This window comes from Electrona antarctica (assembly GCF_951216825.1).
Source record: "Electrona antarctica genome assembly, chromosome: 17".
Lineage (NCBI taxonomy): Eukaryota > Metazoa > Chordata > Actinopteri > Myctophiformes > Myctophidae > Electrona > Electrona antarctica.
In genome coordinates this window covers 9721224-9742193 of record NC_136798.1, presented here as the reverse complement: position 1 = coordinate 9742193, position 20970 = coordinate 9721224, and the positions used below count along the sequence as shown (strand labels likewise).

Below are 20970 nucleotides of genomic sequence, written 5' to 3'. Positions count from 1 at the left end.
GTACAGCTATCCTGCATGGCTTTCCTGAAATTCCTTCCACTTTTACAGTATGTACACTTTGACTACATTAGTGACTAGACTACACTACTTATATCTGTTAATAGCCTATCCAACACGCACATTTCTACTACTTATACTTTTCTACCTGACTTGTCACTTGACTCCTTTTTACTCCAGTTGTATCTCTTGTCTTTTTTGTATACGTCTTGTGTTTCATAAGCAGTTATGAAACGCAAGACAGATACAAAAAAGACAAGTTCTGCCATAACTGAATTTCTCCCGCTGGATCAGCAATGGGCCATCTACGGTATCTACATAGTAATGATTTGTGCTATATCAAATGTGGGATTTTCTTATTCTATGGGAATCTCTGATCAAATATAGAAGTCTGTAACCTGCCCATGCATTATATTAATTTTAATTCAGGTAGGTCAGTGAGAGACAGGAAACACAAGAGCAGAGAGAGAGAGACGAGAGACATGCGAAACAAGACGGAGGTCAGATTTGAACCCGGGTCCTCGCGCTCAGTGGCTGAGGCAAATGTGCTAAATGACTAGTGGAGTCGTCTGTGGGCAAGGCAACCCAGGAGTCGTCTGTGGGCAAGGCAACCCAGGAGTCGTCTGTGGGCAAGGCAACCCAGGAGTCGTCTGTGGGCAAGGCAAGGCAACCCAGGCTATTTAGGTGCCGATATAGTATTCAGTCACATCAGTGAACATGAGCGATGGGTCCTTGTTTGTCCGGAAAGACGGATACTGGATACGATTTGACCTTTAACCTCTTGCTGGTACGTTCTCTACATGAGCACTCCTGGCCGACATAGCCTATTAGGGTCACGGCCACTCTGTGACAGAGTTTATGTCATCGATACAGTCACACGTTGTGTTGGTTGAAGATGCAGAAAACCATTATAAGCCAAAAGGCTGTTGGAAATATGTGTGGCTAGTCTACTTAATGTATTCAAGAAGAGTTGATATTTTACTAAGTAGGTTAATGTGCTTTCTGTGATTTGAATTATATTTTTTGGGGAGAATTACATTATCCAGCCTGGGGATTCCACACAAACCCACAGTATCTCATTCAGAAGGCTATGCTGGGAATCCTTTAACACTTAACTCAACACTTATGAGGGGCCTTGAAATTACAAGGTTTCAGAATCCACCCCAACAATAATAGCAACACATGACTGTGCTTGCCCCCATGCCACCCCCTGCCCCCACCATCTCTACCTTACCTTGACTGCCCCAACAGAGCGCTAAGTTAATGATGAGGATTAGATGTGTCTTATTGATCAGAAGCACCTTGGGGTTGTCATGCCCAAATCAATTCATTCCAGATGCCTCCCGTCACGGTCCTTGGGATGTTTCTATCATCTTTCCATGGCGAGAGTTGAGAGCTTAACATTTCTATCCATGCGTTTCCATTGATCTGGTTGGCCTCAAATCAATCACACCATGCAGACCTCCACACAGCACACAGGGGATGAAGCAAGCTTGATGTACTGCCCTCAGCTGCTAAATGGAACCTCGTGACGGAGCCCTCCAGTGGCAGCTTGATTGAACATTTCTACCATTAGGTTTCATTCACATGAAACAATGGAGGCCTGTGCTGTACAACAGGGCACGTCGCCATGTTGGAGGAAGTCAACTTGCAACAGAAGGAGTGATTGTAATTGTATCACCTCTCTTGATCTCTGTGACAGAACAAGGAAAGGGCCTCGTTTTCTGTGCAGCGGGCGGGTGCTCACAATGCAGTGTAAATGAGAAAAAATGGTTTAGGTATCAAGACACTGTATCAAATTCCTTCTGCTTTTGTCAGTCGACCATTGTGTCCCATTATATGAGGTAAGGCAAGGGCACATTATGTTGAATAGCACAAATTGTTCAGCAGAGTGCTTGAGAATGACAATGAGAATTGCCTTATGGAAAGAATAAAGGTAAAAGTGGCAATAGAAGGCAGCGGCCGCCACAGGTAACCGCTGAACAGTATGTTCTCATCTTAAGTTGCCAATATGGCAGTGGCACCCATCTTAAGTGTGTTATGAATCTGATATGATGAGCATGACAATGCACCATGCAAAAAGTGTAGTTACTGTTCAAATACAGTAGTTTAATAAGTATGTACTTCCTACAATAAATAACACAGTGAACTGTCTTGTCATGGCTAAATGTGATTCTATTGCTCAGCGGATCAGCATTTCCGTATTTCCCTGTGCTAAGCATAGGAATGGGTGTGTGTGTGTGTGTGTGTGTGTGTGTGTGTGTGTGTGTGTGTGTGTGTGTGTGTGTGTGTGTGTGTGTGTGTGTGTGTGTGTGTGTGTGTGTGTGTGTGTGTGTGTGTGTGTGTGTGTGTGTGTGTGTGTGTGTGTGTGTGTGTGTGTGTGTGTGTGTCCTTGTGTAAAATTAGGTGGCATGGGGCAGTGTAGGGTGAGTCAACTACAGTAGCCTTCATTGTAGAACCTTGTCACTAATGTATAAATGTTTGTGTCATGGGAAATGGACCTCTTTCATGCTCATGTGAAGAAAATGACGACCACAAATGAGTGATTCAGTGATCCATTATCAACATCTGTATTTTGACTGAAAAATGATATTGTGCAAGTGCTCCATATAACCTGATGGTTCTAGGTCAGCACGTCTATTTTTGCATATGGGGGCCTTTTGGGTTGGGGCATTCTTCAGGCCGGCTTACCTCCACCCCCCACGACCTCCGCCTCAGCCCCATTCACCCACCGTAGTTCTTCTACTTTTAGCCCTGGCTCCAGTGTGGTGTTGGGATGGGGGGGAGGGGGGTCTTCCAGCAGGCCTTGTGGGTATGTGCCACCCCCCCCCCCCCCTCTCTCTCTCTCCACTGCTACCGCCTGTCCCTAAACGAACGCTTCTGCTTCACTTTGCCATTCAAGTCAGCCATTCGTCCTTTACTTACTGTAGTCAGACAGATTGTGTCGCACATGCAGCAAATCGGTTGCTCTGTGGGGAAAGTGGACAGAAATTAAAAAAACCTTCTAGAAGAAGAGACAGACCTTTTGTTTCAGGTATAGGTCGTTGGATTCCCACGCTACCGACCACCGAGATGACTCGTGACTCGTAAGTTTCTGGGTCGGAAGCGTTTGGCGATTTTGGGTGTTTGGATCTGTGGGACCTGCCGTACAATACAAGGATCAGTGAGAGCTCAGTAGCTACCATTGTCAAAATGAGAACGGACTTAACATAAGTACTCACCAAATAGTGAATATGTTTAGGTTTTAATATTTACCACAGAGTTTCTGAAGGGGGGTTGGAAACCAGCATGGGACCAAGGGTTTTAGAGTCTGTCTGTCTGTCTGTCTGTCTGTCTCTGTCTGAATTGCCTGAATATCTGTCTAGTCTACTTGTGACTGTTTGTTCATCTGCCTTTTTGTGGTTTGTCCTCTCAAAGGAAAATCAGCTTTAGCTTTTAATCCCTTCCACCCATTCAATCAGTTCATTATTAGAAACCCTTGTGCAAAAGTGGCTCTCACTGTGGTGAGTTCTGTATTCATAGAGCTGTGATGGCCATTAAGCTCTTCAAAGTCCAGTCATGGGGGAGTTATTTTATTTGGTTCAGTTGGGTATAGGATTTCTCCTGCCCGCAAAGTGACAGGGCACTTTTCTCCCCCATTGCCTCCTGAGACCGGGCTTGTAGCCTATAGTTATTGATGGCTTGGCTGCACAGTTACAGTAGACACATAAGAAAGCTGACTCATTCCCTCGGGTTATTATGGCAAACGTTTGCATTGTGTGGAGGTTTCGTCGGGGCTATAGGGGGAGTGTTTGTGTGTGAGAGATAGCAATTTTATCATCATTGTCATTGTCAAGTTGTGTCTTATTGAATGAATATGAGTGTATGTAATCTGACTGTTTCACGCCATACATTTGTTATTGACACTGTGTATAATGTATATGTAAATTCTTTGTATCGATTTTTAAACTTTTTTGTTATATTTGCATGTCTCCTTGTTTTAAATTGTGTCCAAGTTCAAAGTTGTGATCGTTTGTGCCAGTTAGTCTTAGCATATCTGGTGCTTCCTTTCAACACATTTGTTTATAGCAACATGTGTTGAGTCAACGGTTCCAGACTCATGATTTATTGTTCCAAAACAGAGACGCTGGTGTATTGGAAGTGACTCATCGTTTTTAATAATACATTCAGACAATTGGAATCATTCATATTGTGTTGGAGTTGGCTTGTGGGATCGAAATCCGTGCAGCGGCAGGGGGATCCCACGATTTGTCTAATTCTTGTGTTGGAACATTTTCAAATTAATTGTGGCTAATTGCTGTGTGTGTCTTTGATTCTCTGTTTGATGTCTCCTTCCATTGTCTGTTTCAGTGAAGACCGTCTGTCTGTCTGTCTGTCTGTCTGTCTGTCTGCACACTGGACAAGTTTGCCCAGCAACAATGACATCATTGTCCATAATGGAAGTGGTGAGGGACCAGTGACAACAACACAAAGATATTCTCTTGTCCCAGAGAGAGACAGACAGACAGAGAGAGAGATTCTAGCACTGTATCGTCATTTTGTCTGTATAATACATGGCCTTGAAAGGAGAGGTGACTCAGCTTAGCAGACTGTAGATGCGATTACATGGACAAGAATTGACAATTGATCAACTTTAATCACACACTTTCCTTTTAAATAGATATTGTATATACTGTACACAGTGACAATACTGTTGTTTTTGTTTGGTAAGAATACAATTCTTACGGATGTGGAATTATACAGCAGTTGAAGTAAGGGCGAGTGTCCTTGTAGAAATCTGTCTATGCTTCCTTTTGTTTTGCTCATACGGTTGACTTTCACACTTCAGATTTCCGTGTCATCTCATCTATCCCCCACGCATCACTCTTCCATGGGCTATGAGCACAGACCGTCAGGCTATGAAGCAATATAGCACTGGGCATAACGGATAATGGATCTCTTATAGGCAATGGCATGTGGCACAGTGATTGGTTTCATTATTGTAACGCCCAAACCACACCTATGCATAATGTAATGGGTAGCGGAGGTGTTTTAGGGATTTAGGCAGGTGACCAAAATAGCCACTTCAGTGGGGGAACGCCCCTTCGCCAATGCTAAATCCCCAAATAGTGGCTCTAGAAAGCTCGGACGAAAATAGAGCCCCATATGCCAATGTGAACCCAACGTGATGTGATGGTGATTATATACCTACTGTAGTACACAGTTGGAGTGCTGTGTGTCTGAGCCAGCGGGGAGCTCCCTGATTGATTGTATTAATAATGATTAATGACTCGCAGGACGTGGCGTCCCACAGCGTGGTCGGTGCACTGAGGTTTTATTGACGTTCACCACTCTACCCAATATAATATGGCTCCACGGGGAGGAAAAGCCACGTCTTTCATTAGTTTTAAACAAACGAGATATGACACACATCCCGGTCAAACAACCACAACCGACGTCAGCCCAGGCTCCGAGAACCTCCGACACTGCCTTTTATTCAGGTATAACACACGCTCTCATGTGAGATGTCAGACGGTCCTTTGGGAAATATGAAAGGACAAATGAAAGGCTGTTGTTTTTCACTCCGCATTCAGACCGGTGTTACCAACGCAGGCAGCCATGAGACGCTGTAGGTCGGTTCCATATATTAAGTTTCACACTCTTTCTCTCATGACTTCCTGCTGTCAAGCGATTCTATACTTCAGTTACATCGTTCGTCTTGGAAAGCGGCCTGACAGGCTGACAGCGTGCCGTGGCAATCTTAACAGCTCCGTCTCTGTGAAAACGAGTCTTTCTTGATTCAATTCAGTTCCATTCAAAGGAGCTTTATTGGCATGTGAAAACATACGTTTACATCTCTCAATTCAAGTCCGTTCAATTCAAAGGAGCTTTAGTGGCATGTGAAAATATACATTTACATTGCCAAAGCAAGTGTAAATTAAAAACCCCAAAAAATAAATATGTACAATTAAAGGGAATAAACTAAAGAAATGTGTAAACAGGGCTATGTCACATTGCAACTGGTCTCTGACATTCTTTGATACACTCTCGCTTATCCATCCCCTCTTCCTCTTCCTGCTCTTTTCTCCTTTCTTCCCTCCTGGCTCTCTTACTACCTTGAGTACCTTACTACCTTCACTTCACCCCACACCCCCCAACTGTCTCTTATTGCCTCTCTTGTTCTTCCTGTCTGTATAGTCTATCCGTGCTCAGCTGTGACCCCTTCGCCCGCTGCAGGGGAAAAGGACTGCTGAGTGTGCCCGATTATGTCATCATCACACGCACGCATGCTCTCACGCACAAACAAACTGGCTGGGTCTGTATTCTGTACAGTTTTTTTGTTTTTTGTGGTAGTGATTTCGTCATACCGTCATACAGTGTATACCCCAATTCACAGGGTATATACGCACGGTATTCCCAGGTAATTGCTGAAAGAAAGAAAAGATTCCAGGGGCTGGAGGCAGTATCAGTAAAGAGTAAAGTAGGCTAAATGTCACACAGACCTGATATCTCCCAATGACAGACATTCACTTCCATGCGGTGGTTATGCTATGATGCCTTGAGGCTATCCATTGTATATGCTTTCCGGAAATACTGTCTATGGGAGTCATATGATGACGGACCGGGATGTCTATGACATATCTATGATGTATCTCTCCAAACTTGGGCAAAGTTTAAGCCCAATCAGAGGTCTTGGATTAATTCTCGCTGCCTTATAAAAAGCTTAAAAGTTAAATATTTCTTTAAAAAAAAGAAAGAAAATGTTGTAACTTTGGTCACCATTGAGAACAAATATACCTGTGAGAAACGAGCACAAACGATTGTAATGCACTTGACCACATGATGTAAGGTTGTTCACTATGCTTGTACACAATGACCAAAATAAAAACATAATTTAAAAAAAAAGTTAAATATTTCTCAAATAAATTAGCGGAGGAGCTTCTGTGGCCTACTGGCAGCGTGCACAACAATCTGGCACTGATTTAGTCCAGTCGTTTGTGAGATTAGCTCCTGAAACACAGACATACCCTCTACAGTAAATGGCTGGTATTTTATTTTAATGGATACATACCATACCGTAATTTTAAAATACTGTACTATCATAGAGCTCAACCCTAGTGCCATTTTATTAACCCATTTTGGGCGGGAACCCCTTTTATGTTATAATTTAGCTATTGAAAAATAGCAGATCTACAAGCTCATAGCGCGCCACCGAGTGGCGCGCTACGAGCTTGTAGGTCTGCTATTTTTTCTTTTTAATCCTGAAAATGTGGCGCAAATTTGGAATATATATTTTTTAAGAACGAACGTTTTTAACTCAAAACCTTGCGTCTGGGGGGTCCCTGCAGAACAACATATTTTCAGATGGTGTTCAGCGGCCTCTTACATAACATTTTTGGGTTCCTTGACATGAAATATTGAGCACCACTGATATAGAAACATATAGTATTTCAGAAAACTGTCAGGATTTAGAAGACATTTTTTTAATTCAGGCCAAAATGGGTTAAAGCACGAGGGTGACAGTGAAATACTGTCCCTTCACTGGGGCTGCAGGTTAAAGGGACACTTTAAGGCAGTAGACTATTAACCCATTCTGACCTGAGATCAGATTCTAAAAATGTCTTCTACATCCTGACAGTTTTCTGTTTCTATGTCAGTCGTTGTTCGATTTTTCAAAAATAGCAGATCTACAAGTTCATAGCGCGCCACTCGGTGGCGCGCTATGAGCTTGTAGATCTGCTATTTTTTCAATGGCTAAAGCATAACATAATGCTAACACCAAAAGGGGTTCCCGCCCAAAATTGGTTAATCACATAAAAGTCACGATTAAAGCTTTGGTCGGGATGGGCTGTGTGTCAGGGCAAATATTTTAAGTGCATCGTGATGTATTTTCATGTGCTTATGTGAGTTTGTTTGACAGGTCAAACTGTTTTACATGAGAGAGATATCAGGGTTAGGAGCCAGCAGTCGACACACACTAGCAGTCTGTCCAAAGGGTATGCTAATTATTGCATCAGCCTGTCACACTTAGAAATACTCTAAACACTGAGGATTTCCGTCAACTGGCCTTTGGACCGGTAGCTATTGGATTCCGTATTTCACAGGGCAATCTAATTTCTTAGCGGCCGAAGTAGCTTTTAGAATGGACTGTTTAAACGAGAGCTGGCGATCTGCCAATCAGTAGAATTTATAGATGTATAGTTGTGGTTGTAGTTTAAATTTACCAGCGTTGATTGGCTGATGGCCAAGGGTAGTACTAGTAGCCTATAGGCAGTGCTCATGACCTCGGACATAATTCATTAAAGAAAATCTGTAATACAAACGTCTGTATTTGCGATGCGTTGTGAGTTTGTAGATGGGCAGTAGCTTTGGTTATACGGTGGTGATTAGTGTTGCAACACCATTTTTGGCCACCAGGACACTGCAGCTTCCTCCACTGCCCTGTGGTCTTGATTCAACCAGGCACGTGCAGAGAGTGTTGAGAGGCAGGGGCTGAAATCCCGTAAGAGGGCACTTTTGGACAAAAATAGCAGATCTACAAGCTTGTAGATCAGCTATTTTTGAGGCTCAACCCTGCTCTCTTTAGCTACTGGAGAGTGGAGATGCAGTGTACGTCTGTACGACATGGATTTCGAAAAACAAATTAGTTCAACGCAAAATTATGTGTTCAAGTTCAGGAGACTTCGGGAAAAAAGAATTCTCCTCAATGCTGCCTTCCAGCATGGCATGGAAAGGGGAGGAAGGCATTTGCATTTCTTTCATCACAGTAAATGCTGCATCCGTGGTCTGGAGAGGGCAGTTGTTTTACAGACGGGTAAAAGGGCAGAGGATGAAGCCCCCTTCGATGTCTATGTGTGCAAGTCACTGGATCAGTGGTGGTGTGACTCAGAACTAGCTAAGGAAGGACATTTTTTCACCCGAAGAAAAACATATGTTTTTGTTACTCCACTGCGCCCTCTACAGATATTGTCAATAGAAAAGATCTGGTCAAAACGTGCATTTTATACGTGTGTCGGGGGGCTCAGAGTGCGTCCACTGAGCCTAGGGGCTTGCACCGCCACGAAACCGTCTTTGTATTGGTGATGGTGAGTAGCGAAATCGTTTTATTTTTCCAGAAGTCATGCGGTGGCAGGAAGCCGAGAGTAACAGTCTTAAGGAGAAGTCCTTAAGGCTTTAGAGCGAACTCGGAACTACCTTAGGGCTGAGACCTCAGCTTACATAATGTGGCTTTTAAAAACAGGAATGAAATGATGTTCGTATTTAACCCTGTAAACAAGTGGGTTGATTGCAAGACGTTGTTTGACAGTTTTCTCAAGTGTTTGTATTGGGTGACTCAGACAAATATTGTCCGGAAACTGGCAAATCTACAGTATGAAATGTCAGTCTGGTAGAAAGCATTAAATTATGCCCTCGCATTTAGCTGAAAATGGATGTGTTGTGGATGTTTGTGTGTGTGTGTGTGTGTGTGCGCGTGCGTGTTCATGCATGCACAATGGCCTACCTGCAGCCAGTAGCAGTTGATACCTGAATCAGTCAAGCATACTGATAGTGGGCTTATCGCCCCCACCCATTCTCGCTTCTTTGCTGTGTGTGGAGGAGGGAGAGAGAGAGAGAGAGTGCTTTTCATGTGTTCCGTTACAAAGGTTTTTCTATTCTAGGTGAAGTTGTTAGCCTATGGTTTGCAGTGTCTGTATCAATTATTTCCTGTAAAGGTGTGTGTGTGTGTGTGTGTGTGTGTGTGTGTGTGTGTGTGTGTGTGTGTGTGTGTGTGTGTGTGTGTGTGTGTGTGTGTGTGTGTGTGTGTGTGTGTGTGTGTGTGTGTGTGTGTGTGTGTGTGTGTGTGTGTGTGTGTGTGTGTGTGTGTGTGTGTGTGTGTGTGTGTGTGTGTGTGTGTGTGTGTGTGTGTGTGTGTCAGAGAGAGAGAGAGAGACTGTGCATGGCATTTGAGCCACCTGTGCCTCGCAGCCTCCTGTGGCGACCTCAACCAGAAATGGCATCAAACTCCTGGGGAGGAGACATCACACTGTTTCTCTCTCTGTCTTTCTCTCTCTCTCTCTCTCTCTCTCTCTCTCTCTATCTCTTTCTGTCTTTCTCTCTCTCTCTCTCTGTGTGTCCATGCTCCATTATTGGAACCCTCTGAGTCTGCTCACCTTTTCACATCACTCCTACCTAACTTTCACCTTTTTGGATGCTTTTGGCAAAATAGCCAATATTGGAGTTTTGCATGCTATAACGCATCTGAACAGTATCCAAATTACCCACAAGCCAGCAGATGGTCTGTGACTGTGTTAAACAGAGTGTATTTATAAAAGAGAATTCTTACACTATTCCAGCCTTTTGGGGCTTTATTTAATTTATTCCTCATAAATACAGTAGTTCGATCATGTTCCATTCCATCTACATCAACAGTAAAACTGATTGACGGTAATGTTTCTGTTTTCACTTTTCACCGATACACTAAGAAGTCAAACTCTGTGTTTAAAGTATTCTCAGCAATGTGAGGTGAACAGCACCTGGAGGGGGTTTGTTTCTCTCTCTCTCTCTCTCTCTCTCTCTCTCTCTCTCTCTCTCTCTTCTCCCTCTCTCTTCTCTCTCTTCTCCCTCTCTCTCTCTCTCTCTCTCTCTCTCTCTCTCTCTCTCTCTCTCTCTCTCTCTCTCTCTCTCTCTCTCTCTCTCTCTCTCTCCCTCCCTCCCTCAACCCCCTTCCACTCCCTCGCACCATATGTGCTGTTGAGAGAGAGAAGCCTGTTGCAGGTATTTCATCTGCTATACCTCTCTTTCTCTTACACTTGATTTCTCTGTGTGTCTCTCTCTCTCTCTCTCTAATTGATTCCAATAGCTTGATGAGTGTGCATTGTTCAGACAGCTCTGAACTGAGTGTTCTGCCATAGTGTGACAAACTGCTCTCTTTCCGACCGGGCCTTTCTCCCATCACAACCTCTCATCTGGGCCACACATTAATGGCACGTCCCCGGCTTTCCAAATGTCGTCTTTGCCTTTGGTTCATATTCATAATTACTGTTGCCGCCCCAACGGACCATTCTGCACTTCCCCTGCGTTCAGTCAAAAATATATTCATGAAAATCAATATGATTGAACGCGTGATAATGTAAGACAATTCTGTAGAACAATGTAAGTCCATCATTTAGCTGGGACCATTTAACCCAAATAAACATATTTGAGTAATTAATTAATGCATATGTTGTTGGTGCACTGTTAAGTAGACTACTTTAATTAATGTAATTGTTTAACCACAAAAGCCAGGGGAACATTGACATTAAATGCAAGAACACACTGTAGAGGAAATGCTGGGCTTGTTGAAATATAAAATCAATTCATCCTAGTTGCAGTAGATTACCTTTTATCTTTTTAGTCAAACTGGTATCAGCTACCACGGCACGTGGGTGTATTATGTGCAAATGTCAGTGGATGTGTTTTGTTAGAGGGGTTTATCCATCGTCTCTCCTCTCCCTCCCTCAAGCCCTGGTTGTACTGACCTCTTGTTCTGGTACAGCCTTCCCTTGCAGCCCTGTGTTTTGTGTGTGTGTGACTGTGTGTGTGTGTGTGTGTGTGTGTACGTACGTACGTATGTATGTATGCGCTTACGCACATTTGTGCGTCACTGTCATTACTCTTTCACACTCCTGGTGTACATTAACCTGACTCCGCCAGATTGCGGCAGTATTGTGTTCACAAGTTCCCTCCTCCTGCCTGCATCTGGTCTCTCTCAAGCAGAAACGATGAACCCGAAGCAACGGGACAAATATCTCCATAATAATTTCGAGTTGTAGTCCTGTTTTTACATTTGCGCTGTGGCACATGCGCGTTTATCCCGCATACGGCCGCATATCGCTCCGATCAGCATTTGATCGGAGTGCATCCTCTCTGCCCGAGAGAGACCAGATGGGAGCAGGAGGAGGAACTCACTGCTGCCGCCATCTGGCGAGGTCAGGTTAGGTGTAGATGCCCCTCCCTGCAAACACAGTGCACGTGAGGCCCATACAGTCAAACACAGTGGTGCACGTGAGGCCCATACAGTCAGCGTGCAGATCTCCATACAGTAGTAACGGCATGGATGCACACTTGACTTGTTTGAGGGTTTGCTCTTTTCGACAGTATGAATGAGACAGTCGCCAGCTTGTCAGTGAGCAACACCTTGTATAAGCAATATAATACACTGATAACAAAAAGGTGATTAGTTACTTGCGCAAGCAGAGCGCGCAAGTACTGCGATTGGCTGGGTATGTATGACGGTGTTGTCCACTGGCCAATGGGTATCTATGTTGTTGTTCTCCACCGGCCATACCCATTGGCCGGTGGACAACACCGACATACGTACGTACTTTAGTTACGTCCTCAAGAACAGCGATCGGCTGGGTATGTATGTCGGTATATTCCGCCGGTCAATGAGGGACCACTGTTCTTGATGACGTAACTACAGTGCGTTTTGACTGTAGGCAACAAATCAATGTTGATTAGGAAGTAATTCAATTTAAGCCGCGGCGATTAAATGATCCGCCACTGCAACATATTAGTCTTCATTCTGTGCTGCTGTCTGTATTTCTTTGACTGGCATTTTTACACAGTGCAGTTCCAGTGAAATGAAATGCAGTAATGCTGCTGTTGCAGTGACAGTCGTGGAGCCAGAAAGGGGATTCAGTTCTGCTGTATGTGATGCATGCACACAGAAAGAGAGACAAGATAGACTGGTGGTAAATGGGCTACGCTCAGTGACTATATGTGTTATTCCTGTAAACACCAGAGCCTCCATAGGGGGGGGGGGGGGAGGGTGTGTGTGTGTGTGTGTGTGTGCGTGTGTGCGTGCGCCTGAGGGTGCCTGAGGGTGCCTGTGCGCTTCAAGCGATGCGGGGCGATGCTCGACTAATCTTTATTCCATTTTCCAAACACAGCTAATTCTAATTCGGGCTGTAAATCGTCCCTAAGAGTTATTAAAATCTAATTTTAGAGAACTGGAGAGATGAGTTGGGTGGGTCTGTCTTGACTGTTTGGGGTGGGGGGGGGAGTAGGGGGTGATGTGAGAGAGAGAGAGAGAGAGAGAGAGAGAGAGAGAAAAGGGGGGGGGGGGAAGTCGCGCACATGAAAGGTTGGGGACTCGGGGGAGGCGTAGGAAGATGGGAGTCATGGGCAGATGAATGCAGGAAAGATCAAGAGAGACACAAGGTGGGAGAGAGAAACAGCTGAGAGACGAGGGCGAGAGAGAGAGAGAAAGAGACAAGTCAGAGGGTGGGGAGATGAGAGTAGTACCCCCCCACCCCCCACGCCCTGCGCACCTCTTCTGCGCTGAGCTGCATCGAGGCTGTAGGCGATACTACCCCCCCTTTCTCTGACAAACCCCTTCTCACCACCACGGAGACTGTGGAGCTGGCGAAGCCGCACTGGAGTAAGCGAGAGGAGAGAGAGAGAGAGAGGAGGAAAGCCTGTTGCCAGGATACCCTTGCCATTTTTTTTCCTTTTTCGGAGCCGTGGGTTTGGATGGCTGATGCCGTTGCCATGGAAAACCTCCGCTGACTGACTTATCGCAAACGGCTCACTCGCGGCTCAGCCAACTTGCTGAGTCTGCATGTGTGGATAAGGAAGGAATCGCCCTGTTTTTTGTTTTGTTTTGTTCTGTTTTTTTTCTTTTCTCTCTCTCTTTTTGTTGGCAGGCCGGGTTTGTGTGTGTGTGTGGGGTGGGTGTTGAGGAGGAGCGAGGTGGATCATCATAAGGCAGGCTGGCTGCTAGAGAGCCAGAGGAAGGGGGGGATCGCCGCGTCTACCGAGCGAACGAGAGGAACCCGAGAGCCGAGAAGGAGGGAAGTCGAGAGGAAAGGAAAAAGGACACGCTGGGGTGGGGGGGAGAGGTTTAGAAGAGAAGAAGTGGAGAGGTGAGGTTTGGAGAGGCGACTAGAGTGGGGTACAGAGAGAGAGGAGGAGAGTACGGGTGGAGGGTGGGGGGCCCGCTGGGAGGCAGTAGCAGGGGGAAGAGGTAGTGTCTCACAGGCTGTGTTGGAGCCATGCAGATCCAGCCTTCTGCTCCTCAGTCCAAAGCCTCCAGCTTCCTCCTCAGTCAGAGATGTGTGCTGGCCTCCAAAATGGAAGTCCACCGGTACGTACCTGCTGCAGATCTAGTCGACATTCTAGTGAGTTCGACGGCCTGTCTTTCTATCTATCGCTTGTTGGTGACTTACTTTCTCTCTCGCTCACTATTTCTGTCTCTCTTGTATCTCTCAATTCAATTAAAATAGGCTTCATTACCGTAAAATGCAGTACATGTTTTCAGCATATGCTCTTCTTGTCTGGCTGTTTTTCTGGTTCAGTTGTCATCGAGTAACAATGTATAGCTGGCTCCAGAATCAGGCATATAATGTACATACTGTTCTGTCTCCACGGCCATCTACTGTATCTTTAAAGGCTTTGAAGATGTGAAAACTCAACACTCTTTCACATGTTAGTGTGCAAAGTCAGCCTTCATTCACATTGGCAGCAGAGCAGATTTGCCTAGCCGCTGTCAGAGATTGAAGTCATAGTACGCTGGACTGTCGCGTAGTTGTGCGTTTGTAATTGTTTATACGAGAGTTCAAGTGCAAGTCAACCAGTCGGTGGGTTGTCTGAACAGTTAGTCCACCAGTCTCAATGAAGCTCTAATGTACACATGTAGTCAAGCTATATATCATTATCATGGCATAGATAGACCAGATGAGGTTCTGATCCTGTTCTAAAGTATGAGGTACCTGTATTTACTATTTATAAAAGTAGGCTTATTAATAATAGCGTTTTCCTCCTGAAAAAAGGTTACCTCAGACAAACGTCATATTATGGATTGTATTTGTATTTGGCAATATATCTAGGGTTATGAAAAACTATGCCAGACCACTCTGAGATATTATTGGAAAATAATATATCCCCAAAAACGCAATAGTTGACTAGTTGTCAATTTGACTATTCTGACCATTCCATTGTTTATACATGTATACATTGATTGAAGAGGTGTGTCAATGTGATCTTTTTACGGTACAATAATAGCCTACATGAGTTTGAGTTGATGTGTCCTTTAACCACGATAGTGAAAGCTATAGCTGATCTCTAAGCTCACAACGTGCTGCATTTCCAACTATTTTATTTTTTACCAAAGAGATTTGGTGTAGAGGGGGGAAATGAGAGGACCAAGTACAGACCTCTACCCCGGTCAGCAAAGTACATTAGTCTTTAAGTGGTTAATGACGATAATTGTAAACTATTTTTCTCAACAGTGGTCACAAGAACCTACTGTAGGCTGCTCCCTCTGATACACTATAAAACTCAGGATGTTATGGTATGCTGTTCTATTTGCACAAGGTATTAACTGAGTTCACGTGGTGTCGCTGGACTAAATTAGACCTGATTAAATGGGTAGAAGAATGAAACTCGGCAGTACTTGTCGCAGAGCAATTACGCTACATAATACAACTTGCATTAAACCTGTCAAGGACCCCCAAATTAACATTTAATTGGCTGCCGACAGTGACACCCATTAGAAAATATTGTCTGCCCAAAGTTCCAAACAAGAGTTGTGTTGTGTTGTGTTGTTCAAAAAAATGCACGCGCGTGCACACAGAACCACTCGCAACAAGACTATGCCCTACTCTCTCTGCATGTACTTCTAAGTTTCCGTGTGTGTTGCGTGTGTGTGTGTTGGGGGGGTTACTTGTGCACATGTACAGTATCTGTTTTCTACTCATGCCTGTGGCTGGCAGCATGTAAACACATGCATGTGTGTGTGTGTAACCTAAGGTCATTAATCCCCACCAGGAGATTCTTGCATACTACTAGGCCAATCAGAATAATATTTTCGTGTAAACACTGCCAGCAGGCCAAGGACCCCAATTCCCAAATTTATTTCTTCATTCTTGTGAATTAATATTCGCAGTGCAATCTTCCCTCCAGGCCCTGTCGTTCTTGGTGTTGTTGATATGAATTGAAATCGTACGAATTTCAATGATGAATTGAGTACCACATATCACAGAATAATGGACACAGGTAGACAATGAGTATAAGAGACTAAAGAGAGAGAGAGGACAAAAGACGGTCAGAGACGTTGTACAACTGGTAATCGGTTGCACATGTACATTGTCTCTATCGCTATTTTGTCCTCAGATGTAAAATAATAATAATGGATTTTATTTGTAACGCACTTTACATTCCATGGAATCTCAAAGTGCTACAGCAAAATAAAAGCAGAAGAAACAACACACCATTAAAAACATCTAATAAAACAGGAACATTTAAAACATAAGGAACATTTAAATAATAAGGGTAAGGCTATAAAAATGCTTTGGTAAAAAGGAAAGTTTTTAGTCCTCTCTTAAAAGTGTCAACCGACTGTGGGGCTCTCAGGTGGGCGGGGAGAGCGTTCCACAGTTCGGGGGCGACCGAGCAGAAGGCCCGGTCACCCATGGTGCGTAGGTTGGTTTTTAAGGGTTTGAGGAGGTTGGTGTTTGAGGAGCGGAGGGAGCGGGTAGAGGATTGAACTGTGACAAGTTCCTTGAGGTAGGGGGGGCCATTGCCGTGGATGCACTGGTGGGTTAGCAGGGAAATCTTATATTCAGTCCGGAATGAGATGGGGAGCCAGTGGAGTGAGCGGAGGATGGGTGTGATGTGCTCGTATTTACGCACTCTCATCAGGATCCTAGCAGCGCTGTTCTGAATGTATTGGAGCCTTTGAAAGAGATGTTGTACTGTTTTATGGCCCTAGTACAGTACACTGCATACGTCGCTAGCATTGTTAAGCCTGAGTTTGACGCCGGTGTGCAACCAAGTATAAATGATGCATTAGAGCATGCGTGGTGTAGATTTATTTATGCTTTACTGACCGCACCCTTCCAGTTTAGCTATACAGTATGTAGTCTCTTATTTCTGAGCAATTCATAATTTAAGACAAAGACACACGCAAGTTTGGTTTTATGTTTAACTTGATTCAAAACCCATTAAATGTATTCCATGATGTTCTTCAATACAGTAAGTATTCAGCACTGCAGCAACTTGTTGACAGTCATGCTAAAGCTAATGAGACAAGCCACAGGTCATGACCAACCAATGACCTGTGGCTTGTCTCATTAGCTTTAGCATATTATAGCATATTATGCAAGCCAGGGGTGTAACTAGATGTCACTGGGCCCTGACGCAGGCTGATCAGCGAGTGCCCCCGACAGCACCCCCCCCCCAAGTGGAAGTGGGATACATGCTGATGTCATAATGAAAATGTTACTTTGAGTGACTGGTTACATGTTAATAGCGGATATAAACCGAGACTCTCTTATAGGCTCTAAAAGTGCTATTCTCTGTAAAACACTTAGCCGCTGACTGGGAAGTCCTTGGCACGCAACATCCTCAGAGTGGACAAGTTGTTATTGTCCTCTGTGCACCCCGTCAATGGGGACCTATACTGTAGCAGAGCGCTTGTTAAAATCTGCCAGGTTCCTGGTTAGCAAAGAACACACACTTTAGCTGCCACACATCCTCCTGGAAGGTGTGTGTGTGTGTGTGTGTGTGTGTGTGTGTGTGTGTGTGTGTGTGTGTGTGTGTGTGTGTGTGTGTGTGTGTGTGTGTGTGTGTGTGTGTGTGTGTGTGTGTGTGTGTGTGTGTGTGTGTGTGTGTGTGTGTGTGTGTGTGTGTGTGTGTGTGTGTGTGTGTGTGTGTGTGTGTGTGTGTGTGTGTGTGTGTGTGTGTGTGATACACACACTTGCACTCATAGTGACCTGGCAGTTGACATGCTTGCTTGCGCACACACCAACACCATTGAGCACAAGAGGCCTGCATGGTAGCCTCAGGTGTTGGGTGGAAGGAAGGCCGTTACATTCACAGCGTTTTACAAGAGCCCTTTAGTGAAAGCATGTTTTCATCTGGCTGTGTGTGTCACTGAGTTTCGCTGATGCTTTGTTTTTATTTAGCAGTTCTAGTTTTGGCGCTTTGAATTTCTGTTGGAGTGGGACCAGTTTTTCCTGCTCATAATATGATGAAGTCACAGCATAGGATTTGTTGACACCTGTTGAGCACAGAACAGAAGGTGTACAGTGTGATCAACTACGTACAGGACTTAGTTGTGCGGTACAACTAGATCTACAAGCTCACAGCATGTAGACCAACACCAGTAGATGACATGGCATCCGAAAACATGACTGACTGTGGAAACTTTCACACACGTCAGAGCATCGTGGATTCTGTGACTCTCCAATCTTCCTCCAGACTCTGGTTGTCTCCACCAGGCCGAAGGCATGGGGAGAGAGTATGTTTTGCACTCCGTCCGTGTGTGTGTGTGTGTGTGTGTGTGTGTGTGTGTGTGTGTGTGTGTGTGTGTGTGTGTGTGTGTGTGTGTGTGTGTGTGTGTGTGTGTGTGTGTGTGTGTGTGTGTGTGTGTGTGTGTGTGCGTGTGCGTGTGCGTGTGCGTCCGTCCGTCCGTTACCAGCTAATCTCCGGCACTGTTGGCCCGATCCATGCCAAACTTTGCACACACACTCCCTGGATGCCAACGACGAACCTCTGCCCCAAATATTCCTCAACGGCCTGTTATAGCGCCACCATGAGGCCGATTTAGGCAAAACACATTTCTGTAGATTACTCGTGCACATTTTATCCATACATCACACAATTCGGTATACACTATCTCCATAGTCATGTGATCAACACGGACCTGCACCATTTCCCATCTTCCTTCCTGATTGGCTAAGATTCGCTTCCAAAGCTCACATGATTGGTCCGTTTCGAACAAAATGCCACAAATCACAAACAGTGTGCAATTTCCGTGAAATTATACACGCACATTTCCACTAGGCTGAGGACGACATGACACAATTTATTTTGCAAACCAGCCTCATGGTGGCGCTATAACAGGGCAATTCCTGTTTTACCTATAACTGCATCGTTCTGTGTACAACTTTGTATGCGCACTCCCTAGAGGCATGGAAAAACATTTTCCCTGCATCCCTCCACATCTGCCGGTTATAGCGCCACCATGAGGCCGATTTCTGCAAAACACATTGTTTATATTAGTCGCACAGATTTCATCCAAATCTCATGCAAATCGGTATACATGATCTCTGTAGTCATGTGATCAAGACGAGTCTGTTTGATTTCTCAGATTCTACACTGATTGGCTAAGATTGCCTTCCAAAGTCTTCAGGAGTGGCCCGTTTTGTACAAAATGCTGCACATGTCCTGCTCATCCAGAATTCTATCCTCAGAGATGCTATGAGTGATCTGACTCTGCATTTCCTCAACACAATGAAGAAAATTGTTGCAAAAAACAAACAAACAAACAAATGTTTATATCACTCCTAAACATTTTGCCAAACATCACACACACTCCTATCCTCCTGGTGGAGACCTGTGCCCAGAAGGGCACTTTTTCTAGTTGACTTTGATTTCCAAATGACATTCAAAGTTCACTTTCAAGAGGCAATCATTTGTGTAAAAGGAGCTCAGAATTTAGTGCATACTGTATATAAATGCATATTCTTGGTCTTACGTATTAATATTCTAATACTTTAAATGATTTGTTTTCCCCAAAAAATTTATAATATTTATTTTAAATGTTATTTTCATAAGCTATACTGTAATCATCAAGAAACAAAAAAAAAGATTGACATATTTAACTTTGTGTTATGAGTCTTATCTAAATTAGAATATTTGAAAGTTTTATCTCCTTCAATACATATACATCTCCGCCTGGCTTTGGATGGTCTGTGCCATGTCGGCAGGTTTTGACGTGCCTAGTTGATGCCTCCAGTTTGGCTACAGCCGTCGTAAATGATGGATGATGGATGATGGTGTGTCAGGGCCTATTATCATAGAACTGAACTTTTAAAACCACTTGGAATGTAGTAATTTCCCTAGAAAATAAAATGGCGTTGTTGAGGGGTTTCCCGTTGTGCTCTCCAGCCAGGGAGCCAGTTATGATGCTTGTTGCCTTGTCACTTACAAAGGTTAGAGTTATTAGCCAATAGAGAGTGAGTGGTAGACACCTGTGGAGCCCCTCTCCAGAGAGCTGCCTCTCCGGTAGTCTGCTAATGTTACCTGTGAGAGAGACTCGTCTACCAAGGCCTTAATTGGACATAAGGGGATTCTGTCTACTCATTCAGTATGTGTTAAATAAGGCTGTTGTTCGACTAGGCCAATAGAGACTACGCAGGTAATTGCTGGGTTCTAATGATCTGTGCTATAATGACGTGCATTAGGTGACTAGCAAACATTAGAGGGAGGCACTGTTTTACTATGGTGCTCCATAGCACTGATGTTAAAAGAACACAGCTTTTTAGTGGACATTGGATTTATGTACCCAGGAAATCACTGCGGAATATTAGGAGTTAAACCAGGCTGCTTCGGCCCGGGCGGCTGACGTAGCCGTCTGGGCACCTTGGCTGGTAATTCAGTCTGACAGTGTGCTGCGGGTTCCACTCCCGATGCCGACGGCCTTTACTGCGTGTCACCCCCCCCATCTCTCGCCCCATTTCCTGTCAGCCTACTGTCAAAATATCTTAAACTAACAAAAAAACAGGCTGCTTCTGTAACTAACACTGAAACTACTTTTCCTGCGAAACACACTTTGTCTTTCAGTATCATCTCTTCAGTCTAGAAATGACAAAGAATTGTGGTCTTATAGAGTCTGGTTCACAACCACTTTATTTCAAGGACCCCTAGTTTTATATACATTAAGCCACGGACCCCCATTTGGTTGTATTGGACCTCAATCTACACTGTAAAAGCCTCACCGTTAATTTAACTTTGCATATGGAACCAAGTGGACCAAGGGGCACATTTGTTACAATTTTCACTCACATGGACCCCCTGGAACCCCCTCAAAGACCCTTGGGGGTCCATGGACCCCATGTTCAGAACAAGTGTTATAGAACACAGACCTCTATAACCTACTAGTGTGGCAGACATGACATTTTGCATCTGCTATTGGTGATAAACCAAAGACATGCAGTTTTCACAACAGTGAACAACAGACTGTAATTT

General features: G+C 44.4%; 1 protein-coding gene across 4 annotated transcripts in view; it reads left to right on the top strand.

Annotated features, from left to right (window-relative positions):
* Positions 1 to 20970, top strand: part of enah (ENAH actin regulator) — a 161295-nt gene that overhangs the window by 35628 nt on the left and 104697 nt on the right. For 3 of the 4 annotated variants that reach the window (XM_079525392.1, XM_079525391.1, XM_079525389.1), the window contains exon 1: positions 2907 to 3083. The exons of the other annotated variant lie outside the window; for it this stretch is intronic. In XM_079525392.1, coding sequence (XP_079381518.1) covers positions 3070 to 3083 — 14 coding nt within the window. In that variant the 5' untranslated portion in view covers positions 2907 to 3069. Of the gene's footprint in view, positions 1 to 2906; positions 3084 to 20970 lie in introns of those variants that run through there. 4 annotated transcript variants of the gene reach the window in all.